A 26,217-nucleotide genomic window follows, 5' to 3' on the forward strand; every position below is an offset into this window, starting at 1 on the left:
CTCCCTCCCCCCCTCCCCCCCTCTCTCTTTCTTTCCTTCTTTCTTTTCCTGAAATGTGTGTCTGGTGGAAATAACTTCTAGAAAAAGAGTTGCAGCTTGAGAGCATCGGGCATGGCTGGGGGAAGGGGAACTGTGCTCTGCCATCTGAAATAATCTCATTTTAGTCTATTTTAGGGGAAACCTTTCCTTCGTTCTCATGTCACAAGCTTGCACTGTTTGATGTCTTCACGAGTTATAGGCTGAATTCTTCAAGAACTGGCCTAAAGTATTAATTTTGAGTATTTATGTAATTGCTCTGTAATTTGAATAGGTGCCTTATTGATTGATTCCTGTAATTATTTCATTTGGGTTTTAAATTAAAAATTAATAATAGTCTGACAGTTTCTTAATTACACGTGTCAAGATTATTTTGAAGCAGGAAAATGCTGTTTTAAAATAGTGAAATAACCTCAGAATCACTTCATTTTTCTAAGGCAGCACAGTAGAGGATATATTAAAGCAGTGGAGATTGGTTTTAACAATGTAAACTGTGCAGAGTATCTACAGAATTTGTTTATGTTAGGAAATATTGGCTTTAACAATCTGGTCCACGAGCTCTGTGGCCAGTTAGATTATAGTCAGACCTTAAAACAAACATGAAATAACATTTAAATTAGCTGAAATTGCATATTTATACAGAGCAGAGAGTTTATTTTACACTAAAAGCTATTTAATTAGAAACTCTCTGCCTAAGGGGAGATCCTTTCAGGGTACGTAATTCTTAAAGTCAGCCTAGGGAAGGTTGGGTTTAGATGCATGAATAAGTTCAATGTGAGAGGTGTCTGCTGAAATTTCACACAGGCAGAAACACTTTAAAAGATATAGATTGCTTTATTGCTAATAGACTGGCAGGCTTAGCTCAGATGCCTACCAATTCCCTGTGCTTTTTACACACTCCCTGATTGAAGTCCAGTGTCCTTACAGTTTTTATTGTATGTCTGATTTGCAAAGGAGAAAATTCAGCATTGATGAAAAATAACTCTGTCGAGTTATTTCATTGCTTACTTAATGAAAGCATTGTTAATTTAACAATTGGATTCCAAGGCCTGAAAGTTGGACTCTCCTTTGTTTTGAAGCCAGTGAAGTTTTCTTAATTACCTGCATGCTGCAAGAGTTACAGGCATCCTCTGGGCTCAGGCATTTAGAAGTGAGTCCCCTGTAAGGCATCCATCCTGCTTGCTGCATTCCCCTCCCCGATTTCTGAGGACAGTTTGGAAGCTTATGAAAGGAAACACTTTAATGCTCATTGTTGTATGCACTCACTTATATGGAGACAGCAATGTTCTGAGAAAAATCAATCTCGAAGACATGAATCAGTGAGTCATGAAATGTTCAGGAAAACCTTAGTAATGGAATGTTAATGCTTTTAGACGATAGTAGATTATCTTAAAAGTCAGACTTTTCTCCTTTCTGCAATTGTTGTAAATCCCTAGCTGAAGAGTTCTTTGAAGGAGGTTTTAGTTCTCCTGGCATTCATATTCTGAGGTTGGTCTGATTTGCTTTGGAAGATTCAAGGAATTTTCTGCCAACTTTTAGATCGAGAGGCAATCACAGGCTGAAATGGCTACAGAACCAACACATACAAACCCATTTGTTAAGCAAACACAAGGTTCTCTAATAATGAGTTCAGGTTGTCTTCTCACTGGAGCCCGGGAGAAGCTGCTGCTCTTCACCCCACATTGTCAGTTTTCTACATGGAAATTGATCTGTTCTACTTTCAAAGCAAATAGAGGCAGACAATAACCTGCAACAGGGCCCGGTGCTGCTGCAAACTTTCTCAAGTACTTTCCAGTGTATTTTTCATCTTTACTTTTATTTGATGGGCCTGTGAAATAGAGCTGTAGACTGGTGAAGACTTTAAATGAAATTTCACACTTTGATGATTTTTTTTTTAAACTTTGATATATTGACAGCAAAAGGAGCTGCAAAAGCTTTTATATAACTCGAGCAGCAACGCCAAGCAGCAGTCAAACGTCTCCATGCATTTGCGTTTAACTGCAGAAGAAAAACATGTCCATGGGCAGTAGAGGTTCTTATCAGCCCCCTAATCCCAGATCCCAGCAAACCTTGAGGGCATGCCTTAGATCTTGCTGAAGCCACTGTGGACTCTCACAGTTTGCAGATTAAGTATGCTATGTGTTCCTGGCTCCAGCAACGGCTTTAGGAGCTTGCTAAGCTTCCTGTCTTAGTATCCCTTTTCTTAAGTTTTTAGGGTCTGTTGAAGGCTATGTTGTCTGAAATAAGTGGTACTTGTTAATTTAGAGACTCTTTACATATTTCATTCTCTCTTTAAAAATTGCCAAATTTATAATTTTTTTAAACTGAAAAGCTAATTATGTCTGGAAGAGGGGAGGGGAGCTGTTGGAAAGAAGCTGTCTGTGAGTGTTTATGAGCTCATTTGTTTGGAAACTTTGTTGTCTGCATTGTTTTTACCACACTTTCCCTTTGCCTAACCCCTGAAAAGTAGACTTTTTCCGTTTGAAATACTAAATGCACAGTAGTTTTCTACACATTCCTTAGCTGCCTCTGTGTGTATGTGTGTGTTTCACCTGAAAGTGTTTTTTGTTCTGGTTGTGCATATTTCAACCCGACAAAATGTCTCAGAAAATCTATGGCTTTCTAAAGTAGCTGAATGAAAAAGCCATTACATAGTTAATAAGGTGGCACTGGGACACTGAGGCCTCCTCCTGAAAGGCAATATTGTATTGAGTTCTATGTGTGCCTCTGTGGTATCTGTAAACTATATCCTCTTATATGGCATGCTAGCATTTTGTGTACGAGTCATAATTAAAAAAGAAAATACTTACATCATTGTCCAGCAACATGTCATATCATTCCCAAGAGAACCCAAGCCAATTTTGTGTTTAAAGGTTATTCAATGAATGAAATTGTGAAAGCCCATTTGTCAAAGTACTGCATGGTTTCTGTTCGTTTTCAAGCTCCAAATTCATTGTCTGCCCTAGCCCAGCCATTAGTCATCAGTGTATTAGTGCTGCCTTCAGGCCATGCTGCCCGGCACTTCTTCACACTATTACAGCTTTGAAAGTGTACTCTGTCGACTTGTAGAATTACTGCTCTGATTTCCGCTTGGCTGGTTTGAGGTAAGTCCCCTCCCTCCCTTCTAGCTGACTGTAATCCTTGCTTTCTTTCAAAGCTCCTTTCCAGTGATTTAGAAAACTTTCTTAAGGACCCTGTTGGCATCCTACCACAGTTTTGTCGTAGCATGCACTATACATTTAAATTGTACCTGAAGAAAATTGGATTGATTGCAGGCCTGAAGCATGTAGAGGGGGGCTGCTTTGCTATGGAAGGGAGGGGTGCTACAGCAATAACTATTGACATAGCACATTCGTGTACTTGTGTAATTTTTATGTTCTAGAATTAATTCAACAGAGACAAGCACCATTCTTAAATCCCTGTTGAAATAAATTTAAAATATATAACATATTCACTTATTTTTAAAGCAGATTTTTTTGGAAGATTCAATAAAATGCCTAACAAGAGTGTCTTAAATTATATACTGCCATTAAAAAAAAAAGATGGAAAACTCACCAATGAGATAAAAGATAAGTTCAAATTTTATTAATGAAGGAATGAGGCAATTAAGCCTTGTTACTGATTACATTTTATGATTTTTTTTTAAAAGAGTAATTCACTCCAAAGATTTATTAGTGTGCAGAGAAACCTCATGCAGCAGCTTTGAATGACTGAGCTGTATGGAGACCTGGGCTCCGCTGGCCAGACACATGGATCAGGCCACACTACTGTAGGACAAGGCCTGCTGTTTGAACTGTGCAACGGAATTCCACACCAGTCTCACTGAGGGTGTCTGTAGCAGCTGATGCAGGCTAGACTGACCGTCTTGTATGTATAAAGGCTGAAGGCTGAGTCAGCTGGAGAATGTTGTTTGAATAAGAAAGTTTATAGAATAAGTGGCCCATGGGTAATTAATTCTTATAAAGTAGACCCTGCATCTGAAGATCTTTAAAATTTGAAAACCTGGCTTTTAAAGTTGCAATTCAGATTTAACTCTCAAAACATTAAAAATGAGGAGGGTGAAATGAGGAGGATAGCGCTGCATGAAAACAAGCTGAGCATCTTCAGCATCTGTGGCCGATTTTAATACCTGAATATCGGTTTCTCTTGTGTGATTTAATAGTCAGGTGGTGGCCTGCTGTGGTAGCTCATGCCTGTAGTCTTAACATTCAGAAGGCCGAGGCAGGAGGATTGTCACAAGTCTCAGACAAGCCTGGGCTTTATCATCAGTTCTAGGCTGCCTGGCCTATAATGTGAGAACCTGTTTCAAACCATAATATTCATAAACGCAGTCTATCTCCCTAAGCTGTATTGTAAGGATAGAGGGTCATAGGCACTGTAAGTCATATACGTTCTATGTGCATAGCATATTTTTTTCTGCTGCTATGCAAACATGCTTAATTCTTTCAAATCTCAGTGAAGCACTCACACTTTTATGATATATATGGATGTGGTGGGAAGACTGTTACGGAGCTTAATATTTATAGACTGATGGAGAAGGTCTGATCTAGTTTTCTTAGGGAGGGAAGGTCTGGATCCAGCTAATGCAAAGGACGTTTAGGTGTCAGTTTGCTTCCACCGCTGCTGTGTCTCTAATGGCATCTGCTGTTCTCCATGCACAGGCCAGTCAGAGCACGGGAGGCTGGTGTGGTAAGAGCTGTGGGAAGCTCAGAAGTGGCACTGAGTGTTAGACCTCATACTCCCCTTAAATGTTTGTTATAAAAGACCTCTGGCAGCTGAGCAGGCAGCTTGTGATCTTTTCTCTTACATCAACACCAGAAAAGGCACAATAATGCCATTTTATGATTTGAAGTGTAGTAACTATTCATGTTGAATAGTTCCCTTGGTGATTGATTTTTAAATATATAATTTTTTGAAAAGTTTAGATATAGCTAATTTATGAAAGCAAAGTTCACTGGATCCAGGCAGTTATTTCCCTAATAGGACAACTCCATTTTGGGATGTCTGTCAAAATGCTGTTTGTCTACAGTCGGAAGCATCACAGTCATAAGGAAGGAAGATTGAAAATAATGAACTGCAGACCTGGGGCATCTCTTGGTTTTCCAATGGGCAGCCTATACAGAGTTCAGTTTTCTTATTCACTGATACGGTTTTCTGCTTTCTTGACCTTGTGGGAAGTAATCCTATAAAGGTGAAATAATTGTCTATGAAAAATACTGTAGTTAGACATTAATAAAGATTTCATTAGGAACTTACGAAGTTGGGCTTCCTTTTCTGCAGAAAGCAAGGTAGTGCAGACAGGAAGTGAAGGAAAGCCAAGAACTCCTGGGAATTGTCGGTGTGTCCCAGAGGTCGTGCATAACTAATTGATTTTAGGTTCAGAGAGATATTTTGAACAGAAGAAACCCTCAAGCACATTATAGACCTCTTAAGTTTCTCTTCCATGTGTGATTACAAGAAATGGGCTAAATTCTTCACGTTTTCCTTATTGAACCTCAAGACAGTTTCTCACTTCCAAAACTGATCAAAAAGTTTTAAAAGCAGTATTAGCTTTGTTCTTTATGTTGGGGGGGGGGTGGAGTTCTCTCTCTGTGAAGGAATTATTTTCTTTAGGAAATGGGTTATTTAATAGCTCCAGGAAGGTATAAATATTAAATAGGGCTTTTTTCCTATTTAAAAGGAACATGGTTCCTCCCTCCATGAAGTAGCAGCTGATGTCCTAGTAGTAGGCTGTATGAGACCGATCACTCTTCTGTGATACATGCAGGGAAAGCCTGCCCCAGAGTCCCTCTCAGAATCCCGGCTTCATTGTGGATTTTTGAAACATTAACATCCGAGGGATACCGTTCGGCTTAACAGTGTACAGGCAGGTGTGAGTAAAAGCTGTATTCTCCTGCAGCAGCAGCTTCTTGAGCTACAGGGTGTGATTTCTCACATTCGACCTGCTCTGAGTGCTGCTTACAGCCTTCAAATGACTTTTCCTTCTGGGCTCCTAGGGCCTGGAGATGTTCTAATGTATGAGAAGCGGACCAGGTTATCATCAGTCTAGCCTTCTGCTTAGTTGTCTTGAATCTTTAAGTGCATTAAAACAAAACAAAACAAAGCAAAGCAAACAAAACACTATCAGAGTTACTGCCAAGGTTCAGGTATCTTAACAGCAAAACCAAGTGGATTAAGGAAATAGATATTGGCAGTGTGCTGTGTGAAAAGGGCACTGCCAGTCTGACTGCAGCAGTTTCATTCCATCCTGGACTACGACTACAGCCCGTTAATTCCTTCGGGAGAAATGCCACTTTAAACTTTGGTGTGGTTAGCACTGGTATTTTCTTCTGAAAAATGTTAGTATTCAGATTGTAAAGGAATCCTGAATACCTACAGTTCGGAGATGTTGCCGCAGAGAACCGCCAAGGGAAGAGGCTGGTTTGTGCAGGTTTAAGAATTGGGATTAAAAAAAAAAGAGAGAGAGATTCTTTACTATTACAGGAAGTGTCTGTGGTGGCTAAGGCTCTCATGGAGGGCTTTCTGAGAGACAGTGAGGCCATATGCCTGCCTTGACCGTTCCCAGCACCTGCATCTATTTATGGCTGCCTGGGAAGGGGGCCAACTTGATAGACAGGAGACATTTTTGTGAATGAACATATTTGTTTTCCTGCAGAATTTTCAACTGTTCCACAGTGTTTTATAATATTGCAATGCTTGTGCATGTACGCGCACACACACACACACACACACACACACACACACACACACACACACACACACACTGTCATACCTATTTGAATTTGGCTAGTTCAGACTACATAGATGCAACAAACAATCCTCCTTCCCACTGACTGTTGGACTTTTTTCTGTATTACCTATAGAGAGAGTTTGCAAGTTCCCAAGAATATTCCTGGAGAGCAGGAAAGCTGATCTGACTCAGGTTGATAAGGGATACCTACCTGCATGTGTTGAGCTGCTGGACCAATCTGCCCACCCTGCAGCACATACCTTACCCCTTTCTGGCTTGAGAACCTTCATTAGCAGCTCTAGAAGACAAGGCTGCAGTGGTGGTTCAGAGGTGGAGCCAGAGCTCTGAGATGGACAGGGTGCACGCACCTTGGATGGCTAAAACCTCAAGTTGCCAGCAGGGCACCGAAGAACAGTGAATGAGCAGGAATTAAGGCCCAGTGGTTGGAGGTGTGAGGTTGTTCCACTCTGAGGTGTCAGGACAAGAACCCCCCACCCCCCAATAAAATAGCTTTCAAACTAAATGGGCTGCAGCAACCAGAGCCTGTCCCTTGGTAAATAGGACATCTGTGTGAAAGTGCTTTGAAAACATAGCATTCCCTCACCTCCAAAATTCTTCATTTTCATCAATGTTACCTCCAGCCCTGTCACTTTCAGAGTGAATATCTGCTACAAGTGTTTTCCCTGGTAGCTTCAGAAAACTTTTTTTTAGTCAGTTTCAGGGGAGGTTGACGCAGGTTCACACTTGGAATTTAGAAAGAGAAGATGTACCTTTAAGGCAAATTGCTAGGAGAGGGAGTAGATGTAAAGAAAAAAAAAAGGTCTGAAATTAATTGTGCTCTGGACTTTGGCCTCTGGGAAGTTACCAGAGGTTTGGAATAGTTGAATGAAAAAAGATTTGGATGTTTTGCCTCCAGGAAGTAGCTTTTATCCTTCTTTTCTTACCTGTGGAACTGAAGCCCTTAGGAGGCAAATACTAGTTGCAGGCAGCTGACTTGCTAGGATTCATACTTAGGACCCTGCCCTCACCCTAAAAAAGAAAGAAAGGAAGAAAGAAAGAATGAAGGAAAGAAAAGCAGAAAAAAAGCCAAGTGGTTTTCTTCTGCAATCCTGCGTGCACTGTCCCAGTGGTGAAAGACTGAAGGGGACAGGCTGGAATTGTCAACAGGAAAGTGCCTTGGAGGAAAGTCTTCATTTCGTTCATGTCTGGAAAATAGTAGCATGTGTCCTACAGAGAAAAGTATTTGGAATGAAGTGCACTTACTCCCTCCCCTTAATTCTTACAGTCTAAATGCTATATATACTTTATTGCTTAAGGTAGTCTAGGCTCTCATAGTGGTATAGCTTCAGCTTGCCACGGTTTAGCATTCCAGCCAGGGTCAACTCTGGTCTGTGTTTCCAAATCCCTTAATGTCCTATGAAAAAGCCACCCCCAAGGGAGAAACAGTCACCCTTTCAACAGTTACATAGGGTGTGGGCATCTATGGTGTTAAAGCGTTTTCTTTGTGACAAGGATAAAATTGTGTTTTTATCAGTAAAATAAGCTGATATAACTCACCATGCTATACAGGAAGCAGATGTCTGCCTTGGCAAGTTGCCACATTATAGCCCTGGACTGAGCATTGACTACACTTAAATAATTAGTTGCTAATTAATGAGATCCAAAAATAAGTTGTCAAAATAGAAGAAGGGGGTAGACTTTTTAAGTTACCAAGGGCCTAGTTTTTAAAAAAATCTATTTCCAACAGGGGTAGGAATTAGTATTTTCTAAGATCATTAATTAGTAGCTTTCAGGTGGTGCCTCTTGGCACTTGTGTCTTTCTCTACTGTGATGATTTCGGGGAGGGTGAGTTGCTTTGTTAAAATGTTGCCTAAAGGGGTACCCAAAAACTGCATAAAATTCAGTTTTACCAAGGAACTAAGTGACTTGTTGGTTCTTCCCAGGAACCTTCTTTCTTGATGGGATGCTGTCTGGTTCCTTTGTGTGTTATATTTCCGCTTAGTATACTGCCCCAACTCAGCTAATAAAACCGTGTATCAGCTTTGAAGGAGAAGATTGTGGTATCTGAATTGGGTGCTCTGATTAAGGATTCCTGATAAAATTTTTAGCTTTTGTAGAGTTGACCAGTTTTCAATGGAACATGTAGCATAGAAGAAGATGTATGTAGCTAGCTCAAGGATGTTTCAAATTCAAGCCACAGCAGAGTTAGAAGTCCTGAGGACCCTGGTGTGAACCTTTGTTTACCCAGTAAGCATTTGTCTTGGTATTAGTGGTTGAGAAGATAGAAGTCTGCTCCTCAGGAGGCTTCCAGTCTAGAGGTAGCAGGGAGATGTATGCTCAACGAAGACTTCTTAAACACAGTTCTTTATCATTACAGTTGGAGATGATCCGGATAGGTTCTGTGGGTTGTGAATTCAGTGTCCAGGAATACACTTTATTCATTCTATACTTACGAATACAATTGAGGTCCTCTCATGGATACATACATGATGATGAACAAATATAAATGTGTAGAGCAGTTATTTGGAAGCTGCAGTGACCTTGACAATTAGTGCTTCTTCAAATACAGGCTCTTAGGTGTTACTGTCCATGACAGATGCATTGTGTCAGAAGTAGAACTGGAAAATCTTAGCAAGCATATAGCAATCTAGGTAGTAATGGCTGTTCAGGGAAACTCTTTGGGACTAGGAGTGATATAGATTGGGTTCAATCGTTCTTACGATGTGCTTGGTTTTTCTTTTGATTTTGGAGACAGTGTGTCACAGTCTAGCTGACCTGGAACTCCCAGGAACTCTCCTGCTTCTGCCTCCTGAGTGTTGGAATTGAAGTTGGGCGCCACCCCCAACCCACCTCCAGCCTTGTGATATATTTTAAAAATGAAGTTTAAAGCTGGGTTCAGGTTGAGGAAGGAGTATTGAGAGTTTGAGGCCAGGCTGGGCTGTGTGTTAGCAAGACCTTACCTTAAACAGTCAAATCAATTTGGAGAGAGAATAATTCTTTAAAGAGAACTATTCTGAGGTGTATGTATGTATGTATGTATGTATGTATGTTACTGTTAATGTTACTATACATGTGGAGTTCACAATGACTTGGGGGAGTTGATTCCTCTCCCTACATCTTATAGGTCCCAGGAATCAAAATCAGGTTGTCAGGCTTCACATGTTTTTCTTAGAGACACAAGCAACTATGGAAAAGTTCTCTTTAGGGGTTTTTATTCAGGCTCATGGAAGAGTTTTGGACAGTCTGTGATCCCTTGGGAATTAAGTGTATGTGTCTGGGGTAAAGTTTTTTTGTTTCTTCTCAAAAAGCAGAGGGCTTCTGTTGTCCCCTCTAAACTGAGAGGGAGTCCAGGTTGGCCAAGGTTGTGCTGGACAGCTCCTGGGGCAGCTTTAGGTAGGCTGTGAGTGCTGTCCAACCCCTTGCTGTTTTGTTCTTGTTTTTCATTGTGTTCTCTGAATATGCTTCTCAATTTAGAGTGGGTCTTAGAGTTGGTAAGTATGTCTTGTTTCTTTTTATTCTCCAAAACACTGTGGTTTAGAGTGAATGACAATAGACACTCTAGGAAAAGATGGAAGTCAGGAAATAGCCAGTGCCCTAGTGTTTTATGTGCAGCCTTTGGCTCTGAAACCATAACTGAATGGCTTGAATTTCTGGTCAAGGGGCATCTGGTGTACATAAAGAGCGTGAGTTAAAGCTGACTAAACATACATGCTCTGGCTTTTGCTCTTTGGCCAGTTAAACAGCTTCTTGTTTTATTTCACTAATCACTGTTTTGATTGAACATTGTGGCATCTGCTACATGTAGAAAAATAAGCCGATGAGCAGACAGATGAAGCAGTTACCTTGGGAGTTGCAGCCTAGAGAGCTGGAAGAAAACGTGCATGGCTGAGAGTGGACTTTTCGTCTTCGTCCCCTTTGTAGGGATAAGTATTCTATAAGGAAAGGATGCACTAGTGTGAAGGTTGATGGGTAAGATTAGTTGGGGCTATTGTCCCATCAGTGGAGCTGGTGAAGGACAGGTGACCTGAATGTGCCTGTAGTTGAGTTTTCATGTTCTGTGAGTGATCCCAGCCTTTGTTAGCCTCACTTTTTGTCTGGCTTTTGTGGTGGAATGGAAGGCTATTGTCTTATTACCTTTGTTTAGGAAATTAACCCAAATGAATTAGTGTTTTCCTTTTCAAAAAAACGTAAAGAACACAGTTTGTCTGGATGCTTTGAGGTTAAGATGTTCAAGGCAATCCAGTGCCTTATGGAAGTAGAAATCCTAGTCTACTGAGTTATTGAGGGCTGTGGGTAGGCTTGCCACTTGGTTTTTAAGATGTCTAATTAGTAATTACAAACTTTCTCTGACTTAGAAGTTCTCTTAGTGTTCCTTCCTATAAAGTTGACCACCCAAAGGGAAATGAACAGAAATAGCTAAAAGAATAATGTGACACTTGGGTTTTATACTGTAGATAATTGAAAATTGAAGTATTTAGAATGTATTATTTTTCAACCTGTGTGTCAAACCCTTTTAGCGCACCTCTATCTCTGAAAGTTTTTATATTAGGATTCATAACAGTAGCATAATTACAGTTATGAAGTAGCAACAAAAATAATTTTATGGTTGGGGGGTCATCACAACATAATGGACTGTATTAAAGGGTCTCAGCATTAGGAAGGTTCAGAACCACTGACTTAGATAATTTGATAACAAATGATCAGAAGGAACTTCGAAACTTGTACATGGTGAGCTGTTCTGTTCTCCTGTGCAGATAGCAAAGGCTGGGGTCACTTAAGGGATATGAAAACTCAGCTCCATGACTGACTGGCTCCTTAATTTAGTTATGAAATGTTTTTTTCCAGAAAACCCTTTGGGGAAATGTCCATTCAGGTTTTGCTAAACCTTTAGGTTCTCCTCAGGTAGAGGCTATAGAAGACTTTTGGGTAAAGGTTTCTTATGCCATTTTGGGAATTTGATGGCACTGTGGTGTTTTATAGGGATTCCTTTGAGAAACAAGCTGAAGTAATGAGAAGACATTATGGAGGCCCAGGCCCACAGCTCTACGGCGACTGAGAGGAAGAAAGCTGAAAATTCCATTGGGAAATGTCCCACGAGAACAGATGTCAGCGAGAAGGCCGTGGCCTCTAGTACCACTTCCAATGGTGAGTGGCCCCACAACTCCCAGCAGCTAAGCTGCCGTCAGTGCTGTGTTCTCTGCATCCCCTGAGCTGAACATCCATACCTGGACCAGTGATTCTCTAAGAGAGGTTCACATGGGACAGAGGATGGTGTATAGGGTGGGCAGACTTTAGTAATCTCTATCTTGACATCCAAGCTGCTTGTTTTCTTCAGAGTCTACTTTGGTATATAAATTGGGATAGGATAGGTTATTTATAAAAAGAAGTTCCTGTTTTGGCATTTTGAAAAATCATCTTGATTTTAAAATGCTTTGCATTTCACATGGAAAATCTATAGTAGTCAAAATAATGTAGAAGTTTTTGATTTGTGGCAGGATTTCTCCCACCCCAAATTTAAAGTTGTCTACTGGAAAGGATTTTAAAAATTTAACAGCTGAAGTTTTAAGTCCATCTTAAGTCCATAAACTTCATTGTTGGTTTTGTAAATTTAATTGATTTCAGAGATAGCACAGAATCAACGTTTTTACACTTTAAGCAAAGCATTGAGAGGCTTTTAATTCAAGCCTAGATTGCTCCAGCCTCCCTCAGCTAGGAAAACCAGGCTGAAGGTTTGTGGTGATTCCATTCCAGGTTTTCCCACTAGGTAGGCCATCAATGTCTTTGAGTTTGTAGATTTCAGGCATGCCTCCTTGCTCTGGAGTTTGTGTTTGTAGATTCCAGGCGTGCCTCCTTGCTCTGGGTTCCACTCCACTTTTCTGTGTACCCTTAGGAAGAATAAGTTGGCCCATTGTCCCGGTTCTGCTCCTGTACGACCTGGCTCACTGATCTGCCCAAGCTGACCTCCTGGCTCCTTCTCTGTGGTTTTATAATTTATGTGTTCCAAGAAAGACTTCACTGGTTTGACTTACTGTTGTTTTAAATGTGCAATTGAAGAGTGAGCTTGACTAGGAAGCTAACTGAAGCCTAGAACCTTCAGCTCCGAGGACAGGTGCTCCCGAGGAGTCTGGCTGCTGCTCTGTTCCATCTGTGGGTTACCCAGCTTTGCTTCAGGTCTGCAGCCCTTCTATCAGGGTTTTGACATAGCTCTATACTGTGCTAGGGGGAGGAAGCTAGCTGTCAGTCTTGCAGGCCAATAAGCCCGGGTTTCCATTGATCTCAAGGGAGATATATTTATGTCTGAGTTAAAAAATGGATTCACTTTACCGGAATGTGTGTAAAAATTTGTCTGTATTGCTCACCTTTTTTGTGGCATTTAAACCCAGGGCTCAAGCTTACTTAACCCAGTCTGAATACTTGTGTCTTGTTTTCAGGTGTTATAAAAAGCATATTCTATTTCAAAAACATGCTATCTTGAATTCTTTGTTTTTCTGGAGTTTATAAATATTAGGCTAATTTATCATTTTAGAAGTAGGAACAATATGTAAAGTGCTAGTTATTTGGTGGTTTTAATACTAATTTTATAAGAATAAGCACTTTATATGTGTTAAGCTTCACAAAAACACCAATGTTGTTGTGTACAGCTATATATGTGGGTGTTTCCTAGCACAAAGCCAGTGCAGATTGGTTGAGGATGCTTTTGCACCATGCGGACTATTAGAAGCCACTGTCCTGTAAATCCCAGCAGAGTGTCTTCAGTGGTCTTTGTGGGAAGATGCTGTTGCCTCTGTGGATCTTGCTTCCACACCGAGACACATACTCAGGGGCTTCTCCGTTGCTCCTCAGCTTGGCATCAGCCAGTCTCTGACCACAGGTTCTCCTCATAACCATGTTGAGGGGACTGGAACATTACTAACTAGAACCCAGTGGTGACTTGGGGGCCTGGAGGCCTGGACCAAAAGCTAGCCAGAGAAAGGACAGTGTTAAAGCTAGTTCTGCACTTGGCATAATCATAGGCCTGTTTGCTAAGCTACTCACACTCTTGCCTTCCTAACCTGATCAGTCTGTGCCCTTGAGGCCCACAGCCTGTCCAAACGTGCATGAGTCTTGTCTCATATGGACGTAAATACTCACTAGTCATGTTTGCAGGGCATATGTCTGAGTGAGATCTGTCTCAGAGTAGCTTTTCAGAATTCCTGATCTTCTAGAGAATTCATTACTTTTCATTTGGGGACTATAGGAAACTCAATGAAACAAAACAAAACAAAACAATTGATATATTTTTTCTAAAACTGGATTTCCACCCTATAGACTGACTCCAGGAAAATAAGCAAATGCATTTAAAACACAATAAACAATACAAAAGAAAGGCCAGTGAAGTTAAGCATGACTCCTGTTTGTAATCCCTGCATTTGGGAGGCTGAGGCAGGAGAATTATGAGTTTGAGATCTGCTTGGGCTATGTGGTGACAGACAGAGGAGTGTCCTTTTTCCTTTGTTTATGTGAATGCTAATAATTACAGTGATCTTTTCTTACAGTTCTGCAGTTTTCATCTAACTAGGTTGGAATCTTTTTACTGTACCATGATTGTGGGTAAGGGTTGATGGTTGGGATCGCAGTCTCCATACTGCTCACTCCCTTCTTGCCTGCGTCAAGCTCTGCCTTGCTGTTAGGCACATCAGTGTATGGACTTTTGTCCTGTGCTGCTTGGGTTAGAGCTTTTGGTAGGGAGCCTTGCAAAGATTGGTGCTCTGTGTGTGTTGACCTGTGGTGGAAATTATTGTGGTTGCTGTCTGTCCACTCCTCAGTCTGTCTATCCACCTACCTGTGGATACAGTTTAGAAGTGCCTGAATACCTACACTGAAGTCATTCACAAAAATTGGAGTCACTAAGATACCACAATAGGGGGCACAGTGATCGTACCTAATTCCAGAGGTTATGCTTGCCTTAAGACTGCTCTGACATTGAGTTTGTAACTAGACAGTTAAAAGATTTAGCTCAGATATCAGGATGTATGAACCAAATGAATATAAAGTATATTTTAGATTCTACCCTTTTTGTGATTAAAAGTAAATAAATAGAAAAGTTTTGTTATTGGTGAAGCTATTGGTTGACTTAATTAACCTTCCCAGTCATTATGTGGTATAATTTGTTCTTGATTGTGAACATCCCAGCCAAACCACGCACATTCCACTGCGTGTTCTTACAGGTCTGTTTTCTTGCTTTTCTCAATTGAGTATCTGCTCCTAGAGTTTTGTTTAAACAAACATAGAGACACAGCCAAAATGTATGGTTCAAAAATCTTGAAGAACATGGTAAATAAACATTTGCTACATGAGATTGAAATTTAAAATAACATGAGTGAAAAGTTGTGCTCTAAATCTTGTGTTGGGGGAAAGAAACCAAGTCAAATTAGATTTGTGTAGCTTTTCAGGATCCACACGTGTAAGCAAAGCCTTCAGTGAGTGATCTCTGCACAGGAACCATATTATGTGCATAGTTTCCTGTGTGCAACACTTCAGCTTTAAGCAGTTCGTGCTATTCGTGAGATGGAAGTGACACAGGCAATGGTATTTAGCCTTCTGAATGTTTTTTAAGTGCAATTGTGGCTTAAGAGATTACTTTTGACATCTAACAGGATAGCTTTCATATATAAATGTGCATTTAGAGATCTTAGGCCTCACATTGGCTTGAGGGTGTCCAAGTCTGTTAATAAGGTAAGCTCTTGGTAAATGCTTTAATGCTCTCTGTTTTTGCATGATTCATTACTTCCTAAGCTACACATTGTATTTCCTAAGTAATGAGTTTTAAATCTGCATTTCTTTTGCTCTACGTGTTTTAATTAACCTATAAAACTTCTCTGTATGACATGAATATTTAATTTAAAATGTTTTGCCTCATTTTTGGCCCATGAGTTTTTCTTTTTTAATAGTCCCTTGATAACCTATCCCTTGTATTTTCTGCTACTTTGCTTCAAGAAAACATGGTAGCACCCACCCTTAATTTCAGTACTCGGGAGGCAGAGGCAGGCACATCTTGGTGCGTTAGAAAGCAGCCTGGTCTACAGAATGAGTTTCAGGCCAGCCAGGGTTACATAGTAAGACCTTGTCTCAAGAAGGAGGGTGTCAAACTTATCAGAAGTGATCTAGGCTATGGTTTTGAGTTTGTCTTAATAAGTGAGATATTTTATAAGTTGATAAAAAGCAGAAAATTACCCAATGGTGATGAGGTGGGAAACAGAAGCTGATAGATTAATTGATGGGGCATACTCTGTGCTTTTGTTTCTTTTGTTTGTCTGAGATTTATGCTTCCAAACTCTGCAGCACATAGGTATTAATGCACGTGATGTCCGTTGGACTTATGACTAGTATTGAGATGACTTTTGAAAGCTTGAAATACATTGTTGCTCTCCGCCATACCTTCTTGTCACTTTAAAGTTCTCTCAGTGTGAGAGTCTGCATGTGCATAGGTAGCTGATTTACTCCAGATAGACCTTAGATTTTGAGTTTTAGATTTCTTTACCTTTCTTCGCTTCCCACATCACATTTCTTGGCACATGTAAGGTGGAGAGGAGGGACTTTTGGGCACTTTTCATTTTACATTAGAGGGTTCTTCTGAGCACATGCAGGGTTTGGGTCAGAAAGTTTGGGTTGAGTTCTTGTGGTGCCAAGTGCTAGTTGTGTGAAGGAGTGATTCATCTCCTAGTGTCTGGGTTTCCTCATCTCCTCAGCACGGTAATAATTACATCGAGTTTTCAAGGACGTATCTGGAGTAGTTCTCTCATTCCACCATGTTGGCTCCAGGGATTAAACTCATTTCATCAGTCCTGGCAGCAGGAGCCTTTATCCTCTGATCCACCTCACTCGCCCAGGTTTTCAGAAGAGAGGGAAAAGGTTTGGCATAGGTAATGATGAACTCACTGGATCCAAGAAGATTTGTAAATCACAAATCTAACCAAGCCTGCTCATCTTGAGGAAGGATGGATAAAAGAACAAAGTAACAAAGGAGCAAAGTGTTTTGCCCTCTTTCTGAAAGTCTCCCTAACTCAGAAAGGAGGACAGATAATGGTTTTGTGAGAACATAATTTAAAGAAGATTTATGTAGATTTCTTAACTCTTGAAACCTGGCTATTCTTCCTACGTGTTGCATTGGAAGTAGCATGCATGTGTTCACCCCTCCTCATTGTTTGCAGGGGTGAGACACCCCTCTCTGAATGCCATGCCAGCTTGCACTGTGGCTTGCACCGCATTAATGACATTCTATTTATTCTACTTGAAGAACTTTTTCTTTAAACCTAACTCAATGGCGATGAATAATCTTCTCATAGCAACTCAGTCTTGGGCTCCAAGACTACGTATCCCATATTAGTTAGCTACATGGTGACGGCTGGAAACCTTGCTGTCACCTTTGGACCCCTTCCAGGCTCCTGATCCTGCTGGATTTCCCTCTGCTCAATCACCCGTTTTCCTGCAACCCACTACACTACATTACGTCCCTTCCGTCCTTACTGTCCCATGCCATGACGGTTCAGAGTGGCCTGCTGTTCACTCCCTTGGACTTCTCATGCTCTCCCCAGCTCCTGTTAGATGAGCAGTGTTGTGATTCTTGCTGTGAAGTCCCTGTTCTGCATCGTCAGTGACTCATAGGATGAAGTGACTACAGGATGAAGCTCAGGGCCATTAACTTAATGTGTAGATATCTTCTAAAATCTGACAGCAGCCTGACTCTGATCTGCTCATTGGTTAAGTGCAAGGGCTTCTTGCTTTGCTCATGTAGCTCTCCACAGACCAAGAGTTCTGCTGTATCACAGGTGTTGGCTGTCAGTGTGCAGGTGTATGTTCTCAGTTTTGCCATGCTTTTTTTTTTTTTATCCTCTTGGAAGCTGCATAATAACTTTAACATTTTAATGTCTTGACTAATTATATCTTAATTAATAAACTTTGTATGTTAGAATGGTTTTAGGCTCATTGAAAACGTGAGCAGAAGGCCCCTTCTCTTCCTCTCCTTACTAATATTTTGTATTATGTGCTGTCAGAAATAATGAATTAACTGAAATCTGTAGTTTGCATTGGGGTTCCCAAGATCATGAGTGTGGGAGGGGATCACAAGTGACTGAGAGGTTTCAATCCTGAGTGTTTGCAGGAAAGATAATATACTTAGCCATAAAAAGGAGGTTTTGATAAATGCATACAATGTATCCACCATTGCAGTACCTGTAGAATAGTATCACTATCCTAAAACTCCTGTGTTCTATGTGTGCATCCTTCCTCTGTCTCTTTAACACTTAACTTCTAAGTTTTCATTCAACTTTTTGTAAAATAGCACGTCATTAATTTGCCTTACCCTCCTCCATAGCTTGCCTCAGTGCAGTATTGATGGCCAAGACAACCTTAGCATATGGAAATAATACTAGGATGTCATTTCCTAGGCCTTCTAGACCTGCAGAGAAGAGACAGGGGGCGTGTATGGGAGGACACTTAATAGAAGTACCTTAAAGCCTAAGTTTAAACTTTAGCCTCGCCGGAAAAAGCCATGTGATCTTGGGCTAGGGCTACATACTTGCTGACTGCCACTGTGGGTACGTAAATATTTCACTGGTAGTGACTGACTAGGTTTAATTTGGCAGGATTTAATTCACTGATAAATTTTATCTCCATCCTTTCAATGTAGTAATGAAGTAATGTAGTGTCATTTGTTACTAATCTAGCAATGGCTAGATTTTAATCTGATCTGGAGAATCAGCCAGTACTTTCTGCATTCATTCCAGATATGTGGTCACAAGGTCTAAACTAGCAGGCCAGTGGATAGTGGCAACCAAGGTCAGAGAATGCCTTTTTAAGTTGCTGGTACTGATGCTGCCCAATAGTTAATGAATGAAATGCCCATTCGTAAATACTCAGTGAGAATATCAGATAGAATCTCATTTTGTACTGAGATCGTACAGTAAGAACAAGTCCTCCCAATATTGAATCTCAGTCGTAAATTTCTTCTTCTAAAAAAAAAAAAAAGCAACATGTAGACAATCAGATTGATTGAGAGCAGATAACACCACCCTCTTGCCCAGTTCTGGCACCTTTGTAGAATAAAGAGCATGACTTGTGTCTGCTCTTGGAGAGTCCCTGGGTTGCCTGTGATTGCTGTGATCAAGCGGTGTGAGCATTTCATCATTCAGAAACACACTGGTCAGAATCAGAAACAGCCACCGAATAGTGGAAGCTCGAGGGGGCAGGAGGCCACTTGTGGGAGAAGTCCCTCTGGGAGGTGGCTAGTGACCTCCTACCTCCCAGTAGTCTGACCCTGCACCCAGGCAGGGGTGGTTCCGTTTCCTAGAAGCTTGCAGGAGGCAGGCTGGCGCTACACAACCACAGTATGTGCACAGATGCACTTCCAACACACCTGCTTCTGCTTACCCGTATTCCCTCTATTCTTATGTGGTAAACATAACTCCTCGTGGTGATCCTTTCTATGACTTTGGACAGATGCAGGTAGTTTAACCATGACCATGGTCAAGGCAGAGTAGTGTCCCCTCTTTTAAATTTGAACACATATTTGGACTTTAAAGTCAGCTTCCTAGTTAATGCATTGCTGGAGTCACTGGCAGTGCTAGGAAGGGTAGAAACTGTTCTTGGAGATTGTCTTTCACATTTTTTACAGAGGCTGTCTTTTAGGCCTGTGTGTAAAGTTTATTTGTCCTATTTTTTTTTTTTTTTTTTTTTTTTTTTTTTTTTTTTTACATTTAGTTCTTACAGACCTAAGAAGTTAATTGCAAACTGTTACAAAACACACTTCCTAGTATCTGTCAGTTTGATTCTTTTTTTTTTTTTTTTTTTGAGAATACAGACAAGGTATATTTTGGACTAATTTAAAATTGCGTTTTATGTTGAAAACTACTGGTAGCCATACTGACAAGGACTTTTTGTAGTTGTTTTTGATACTGTGAGTTACTTGCATGAGAAAATTAGAATCTTAATACTTAACACAGCTACAACCCAGAGGAACACAATAGAGAAGTCTTTGCTAAGTCGGAAGACTAAGCTGCTCCCTCGCCTCCTTTCTGCCCCCACCACGCCCTTATTTCTGGAAGCTTCTCTTCTGCTCCTTTGCTTTTATAGATAGGACTTCATCTCAGGTAGGCAGATTTTGATATAAAGTTATCCCTTAGCCTGCAATTTTTTCCCTCTCCTGCATCCCCCCTGTCTTTGGCTTTTTCCTCTTCTTGGTTTCTCTCTTCTTTCTTCTTTTTCCCCTTCAGCTGTAGAAAGTTGAGTTCCATCCTAATTATGAAATCTTCGGAGACCATTCCCACATGGTTCTGTAAATGGTAGCTCCATCCCTGTTCTTTTCATCTCTCTCAGCTCTCCAGCTTGACAGCTGAAAAGGTCTGACTGTGCCACACAATGGTTTGATTGGTTTCTCTGGGGGAGACTTTCCCCTGCCTCATCATCCGCCAGGCAGGTGGACCAGAAAGTCTCTTGATTCTTTTGTTGCCTCTCAAAGTCCGAGGTCTTTGACTGAATAAATCCGCCGTCATGGGATAATTTGCTAAAAGGAGACTGTGAGATGCCAGAGAAAAGCCTCCTGACTTGGGTGCTGCATTAATGAAATAACGGAGCCTTGGAGTTTGCAATTGAAAAATCACTAGGAATGCAATGGGTGGAGATGGGCCTCTTTTATTTCCCATAATAAACTTTGAATTCTACCAATGAAAGCATGCCTATTGTTTCGCAGGCCTGCGGGCCTAAGTGTGTGTGCATTTGTACCCATGTTTAAGAGGGCAGCCCTGCCCGACTTTGTCGGGGTGCTGTGTCTACTTAGTCACTAGATTATTACTAGTGGATAGAAAGAATTCCATGTGACAGAGCTAAGGCTGAGTTAACACAGGACGAAAAGTAATTTACAGATAGGCTGTCCCCAGCCATCTTTGTAGCTCCTGATAAGGTTTCATTTCAGAATGGATAGGCGACATTTCCACTTACGGGCCCATTCTGCGACATCTGTGATAACAGCTTCTGGATCCTAATTGAAATTGGTTTCAAAATGGATTTTCACTTTTCTCTGTCGTTGGAAAATATTGAATGGACTCAGAGCTGCCACAGAGAACCCTAGACCTTGGAAAATGGAGCAGGAAGCTAGGCTCATCTTTCATAACAGTGGTGATGATATGACAGTTTTGTTATCGGTCTTATTAATGAAATCATTGATCACTGATGAGGGAGTTAATAAACTACATCCCACTAGCATCTCTGAAGCTCAATTAGACTGCATTACAAACAAGGGTGGGAGAGGAACAAACATCAGTGTGCTCCACGGAGGAAGGATCAGTTAAGTTTTCATTTCCTCAGTAAGCATTTTGGACGAGGGCATTCATATAGCAGCTCAAGCAGAGAGCTTTGTATAAACCAACACTATATCCAAGACTTTTCTTTTTGACTCATAGAGAATTATTAAACAATTCATTAAGTAAAAAATTTAAGATAGAACAAAATTGATTTGAAAAAATAGTACTGTTTTCCTGAAATAAGATATTTAAGTAGAAATGGAAGTTCTTATTATATAAGGAATGCTTTGAGATGGGAAAAATGGCAAAACACATTTCCCCAGGACACCTCCTCCAGAGGAGAGCTTGAGGGATAGTCCTCCGTAGGTGTATTGTTGGTTAAGACCATGAAGCCCAAGGGCTCAGAACCTAGGCTCTTTGAAGGAAAAGTAGCTTATCATGTCTTCCTCTCTTAAAGGTTGGGAGAGACCTAGTCAGAGGGAATTAGGCTTGGCTTTAATGAGGGCGCTCTATTGTTTGGGCTTGGGCAGCCCTGGAATGTCCTTTCCCCCTGTCCTGAGGGAGGGGAAGGGATGCTGGTGATTTCTTGGGTTTCACAGTGGGTTTCACTCCTAGGTGTTTCTCCTTTCTCTGTGCCAGCAAGGATCAATGCAGCCCATCCCAGCTTGAAAGAGGATCTGTGATCAAAGGCATCAATGATGTCACTGATCTCCAGTGATTGATTAGGACCAGAAGTTCCAGAGACTTCGGCATTTTCTTAGAATTTCAAATTCACTTGTGTCTACCACTAGGCTTACTTGGGATTACTAGCATTTAACCAGCAAAATTGTTAAAGTGGACCGCGGCGCTACACCTGTGGCCCTGCCATTGTGCTTAGGCCCATGGAAACTATGATCACATTTTATAAGCATCATTTTTTAAATTATACTGTTAATAAATAGTATGTCTGTGAATTGGTGCAAGGAACTTGGAATTCTGTGTGCAATTGGAAGCCATTTGGGAATGAAGACCTTGTCTCTACACCAGTTTAGCTGTGTATAGATAGGTGCATGCTAAGGTTTAAATGTTTTATTGATTTTGAAATTTAAGTGTTTCATATGCAGATTTTAAAATCCTCTGAGTTATTTTTGTGGGAACTGCCTAACATTTCCCCTTTGCCTTTTGAGAGGTTAGCTTCTTTCTTTGTGTGACTATATCTTTACAAATAAAACTAGATGCATTTGATGCTGAGAGGAGCCCTGTACAGTGTGGGAGGGAGCACGGAGTGAGAGAGAGGTCTCAGTGGAACTGCTCACAACTGCACTGTAGTCACTGGCTTAGCTCCACCTACAGCAGAGACTGAAAGCGTAGGGGAAGGGGCTATTTTGGAAAGCACTGAGCCCTAAGAAAGAAGAGGGAAATGAGAATGGAGAAAGTTCACTATTATTTCTGCTGCCTTCCATGGTTGGTTGTAGGTTGTCAAGGATTCTTGGTACATGCTTGCTTATAACAAAGTTTTTTTTTTTTTTTTTTAAATCAGAAAACTTTTAGTTCTAAACTGGGTTGAAAAGTGTGTTTTGTGTGTGAGGAGAACAGAGAGTGAAAATGAGCATGGGAGAGAAAATGATGTGGCCCTTACGTCTGAACCTGCAATGCTTGTGTGAGACTCCTTTTGGTGGAATAGCTTTTACTCAACCAGCGGTGATAAACTCCTTGGTTTAGATCTTTGCCTACACATCAAAAGAACATTTTAGGAATAGAACAGTGGCATAAAGTAGTGGGACTTTCAACAATGTAAAATACTTCCTGGTAAAATAGGTCTGTACTCTTCAGTTAAAGATGTCTTCCAAGCATCCAGGAACCAGAAGATAGATCGTGGCCCATTTCATATTAAGTTTAAAACCAAATCTCACTAAAAATCAAAAACAAAACCCAAATAACCCCAAACTAATATGTCTAGGATTGTTTTCAAATCCTGGCACATTTTAGAACAGTAGAAAATTGGTTTCCTGGGGCTGCAGCAATGGCTTAGGATTAAGAGCACCCACTGCTCTTGTAGAGGACTCAAGTTAGGTTCCTGGTACACATGTGGTGGCTCACAGATATCTGTAATTCTAATTCCAGGAGATCTGGTACCCTATTCTGACTTTCATGGGCATGCATGTGGTATACATGCATACATGCAGGTAAAACACTCATACACAGAAAGTAAAATAAATGGATAAATAAATAAATAAATAAATTCTTTCCTATAAACTTTGACAGCAGTTCCTGTATAGGCTAATGGTGTTTTATAAATAGAGTTTACTTAGCAAAAACCATATGCATGCCCAGTGAAATAATCTTATATTTATTTATGTTTTAATTTATAGAAAACATATGCCCTTGACAAAGCCTTGGGCTTTTTTCCACAATTAAAAGGAATCAAGCTTAAAAAAAATAGCTACCATCTTAATAGGAAACTTTTTCACATAAATTTAAAGCATTTTCTTTGATGTATTTTACACAAAGTCAGAATGTCCATTAGTTTGACCCATAAAGTAGATGGGAGGAATTCAAAGTGAAAAAGATGTGTATAAATTTATCTGCCTGTCTATCCATCCATGACCACTCTTTCTCTTGTCTGTCTCCATTCATATACACATCAGCATAGTTACTGGTTGAATATTGGACAAATGCAGTGTTAAAGAGGCTGCGTACTCTGGGTCAGGAGATGTGCAGTGGTATAGCAGAGAAGTTACTAAAAGCATCTATTGCTTGTTCTCGTTGGGACTCCTTGGTTTAGCAGGAAATGCTACTCCTGTGCTTTTTAAGATTTATTTTTATTGTTTTAAAATTATGTGTATGTGTGTGCCTGTGTATAGGTATGTGTAAGTGTGTGCCTGTGTGTGTGTGTATGTATGTATGTGTGCCTGTGTGTAGTTGTGTGTGTGTCTGTATGTATATGTGTGTGTGTCCCTGTGTCTAGGTGTGTGTATGTGTGTGCTGGTGTGCAGGTATGTGTAAGTGTGTGCCTCTGTGTGTGTGTGTATGTATATATGTGTGCCTGTGTGTAGTTGTGTGTGTGTCTATATGAATATATGTGTGTGTGTCCCTGTGTCTAGATATGAGTATGTGTGTGTCTGTGTGTAGGTATGTGTATGTCTTTGTGTAGCTATCTATGTATATGTGGATGCAGTGGTCATGGAGTCCAGAAAGGGTAACAGATTCCCCGGAGCTGGAGATATAGCTTAGTCACTTGACAGGGGTACTGAGACGTGAATTTGAGTCCTTTAGAAGAACAATGCAGATGCTTAACCTCTGAGCATTTCTCCAGCTCATTTTCCTTCTTCTTATTTTTTTAATGATTGGACTGGGGGCAGGGATAAAATAATTATTAAATATGGAAACATCAGAAAGGAATGCTTGGGTATATTAGTGATACAAGTACCAACTATACATACAATTATATGTTAGTATGGTTTTGTATTTTATATTAACTTGGAGGATTTTCATTTTAGATGTGAGAGATTATATGTTACCTTTTACAGACATTCTGTTTCATGCACTCCCAGGCTTCTGCGTTGTGGAAAGCTCAGCTCCTTTAGTCAGGAACAAATACTACTGATGTGGTAGGTATGACTGAGAAGTGAGCCATTTTACAGCACAAGGATTACATGAACCATCCTGGAAGTTTACAGACAGGCCTCAAATATTGGGGGATCCTTTGGAACCCCACCCCCCGTTTCTTTAACCTCCTGGGACCTTGAGGAGTTTTATAACATATTATTTACTGAAGGCACTGGGTACTGCTAGATTTTCTCCAGGAGAATACTGAGTGATCAGAAATGCTCTTTGAACACCCTTGAGAAGGCAGCCTCCCAGATTTTAGGGAGCATGAGGATGACTCTTACTTCTATGCAGTGTTACAGTAGTGTAACCCCGCTAACTTTGTAGGGGATGCATTATTAAAAATTTAAGATATTCATACTTGGACATCACATATCTCTAAAAATGAAGGACCTGGTCACATAGATGAAAAGAACTCTTTGCCTCCAACCTTCTGTTTCAGTGACATTCACTTTAATTCTAAAGGAATTTAGAAGAATATAGAATAACAGGAATGATGTCAGCTATGTAAGAGCTGGTTGAGAAGAATAAATTAATAAAATTTCAGTTTAAAAAGATATTTTAGAATTCTCTTTAACTTGAACAGTGTAAAGTCCATGTGTAGGTCCATCTCAGGCTGAAAATCACTTAGGGTTTTATTTAGGACAAAGCAGACCATCACACTGTTAAATCAAACAATTAGGATGTTTTGAAAGATAATTTCCAGATGTCAGTTTTAGGAACCAATGCAGAGAGATTTCCCCAGTTCTGTCTGCTGTGTAGATGATTACAGTAGTGTGGTTGCTTATGCCTGGGAGCTGTGTGTTTCTCTGTAGCCCCGTTTCCATCTCTTACTGACCTGGCATTTTGACCTGACCTTATCTTCCTGGTGTCTGCTTGTGGGCCTAGAAGGGTTGGTAACTGCGTATGACTGAGACTTTCAGCACTGGTTTCTATTCTAGAGCCTGTGAATATCTTCATAGAGAATTTTGATTTGGCATCTGGTCTTTTGCAGTTACACTTCATTATATCTTTTCTTACAGCCTTTGCAGACTTTTGTGTTACTGTTTTTTAGATTCCTTAAACCTTCAATGAGAAAAGGAAACCAAACCAAAACTGCAGTAAAGTTTGATTGCTAGACCCCTAAACTGTGGCCCTCTGAAGTAACCTTTGCTTCAGTTTAATCCCTTAGCAGGAATTCATAGGCAAAGACTGGATAACATCGTAGCTGAGCAGTTAGGCACCAATGGTTGTACAGCAGGGGAAAGACCCCACAGTCACTCCTCACAGGAACCCCAGCAGCACTGGTCATCATGGGGGCAGTTGGCATGGCAATTCATTTTAGAAAGCTTTTCTGTGAGAAATGGAACCTACAGAGATCTGAGAAGGACTCTTCACCCCGGCAGCCAGGCACCTGATCATTGTAGAATGATGTATTGTTCATATTGTTCCTTTAACACAAACTAGGTTTATTATATCAAAGGAGTTCTGTTTGGGAAATTTAAAAAATTCTTAAAGAGAATCATGAGTGTGGCCTGGATCCTACCATTTGAACACAATGTTTGTTCCTCCTTTTGTTTATTCAGTGTCTTTTTCCCATTTACTTTT

The 26,217-nt window shown here is 40.5% G+C and overlaps 1 protein-coding gene across 1 annotated transcript in view; it reads left to right on the forward strand.

The window, feature by feature from the left end:
• Gli3 (GLI family zinc finger 3) overlaps positions 1–26,217 on the forward strand; it is a 268,239-nt gene that overhangs the window by 1,825 nt on the left and 240,197 nt on the right. Inside the window, exon 2 of the mRNA XM_021180371.2 lies at positions 11,747–11,911. Within this exon, the coding sequence (XP_021036030.1) occupies positions 11,788–11,911 (124 nt within the window). The 5' untranslated portion in view covers positions 11,747–11,787. The remainder of the gene's footprint in view (positions 1–11,746; positions 11,912–26,217) is intronic.

The sequence above is a fragment of the Mus caroli genome, chromosome 13, assembly GCF_900094665.2.
Source record: "Mus caroli chromosome 13, CAROLI_EIJ_v1.1, whole genome shotgun sequence".
NCBI lineage: Eukaryota > Metazoa > Chordata > Mammalia > Rodentia > Muridae > Mus > Mus caroli.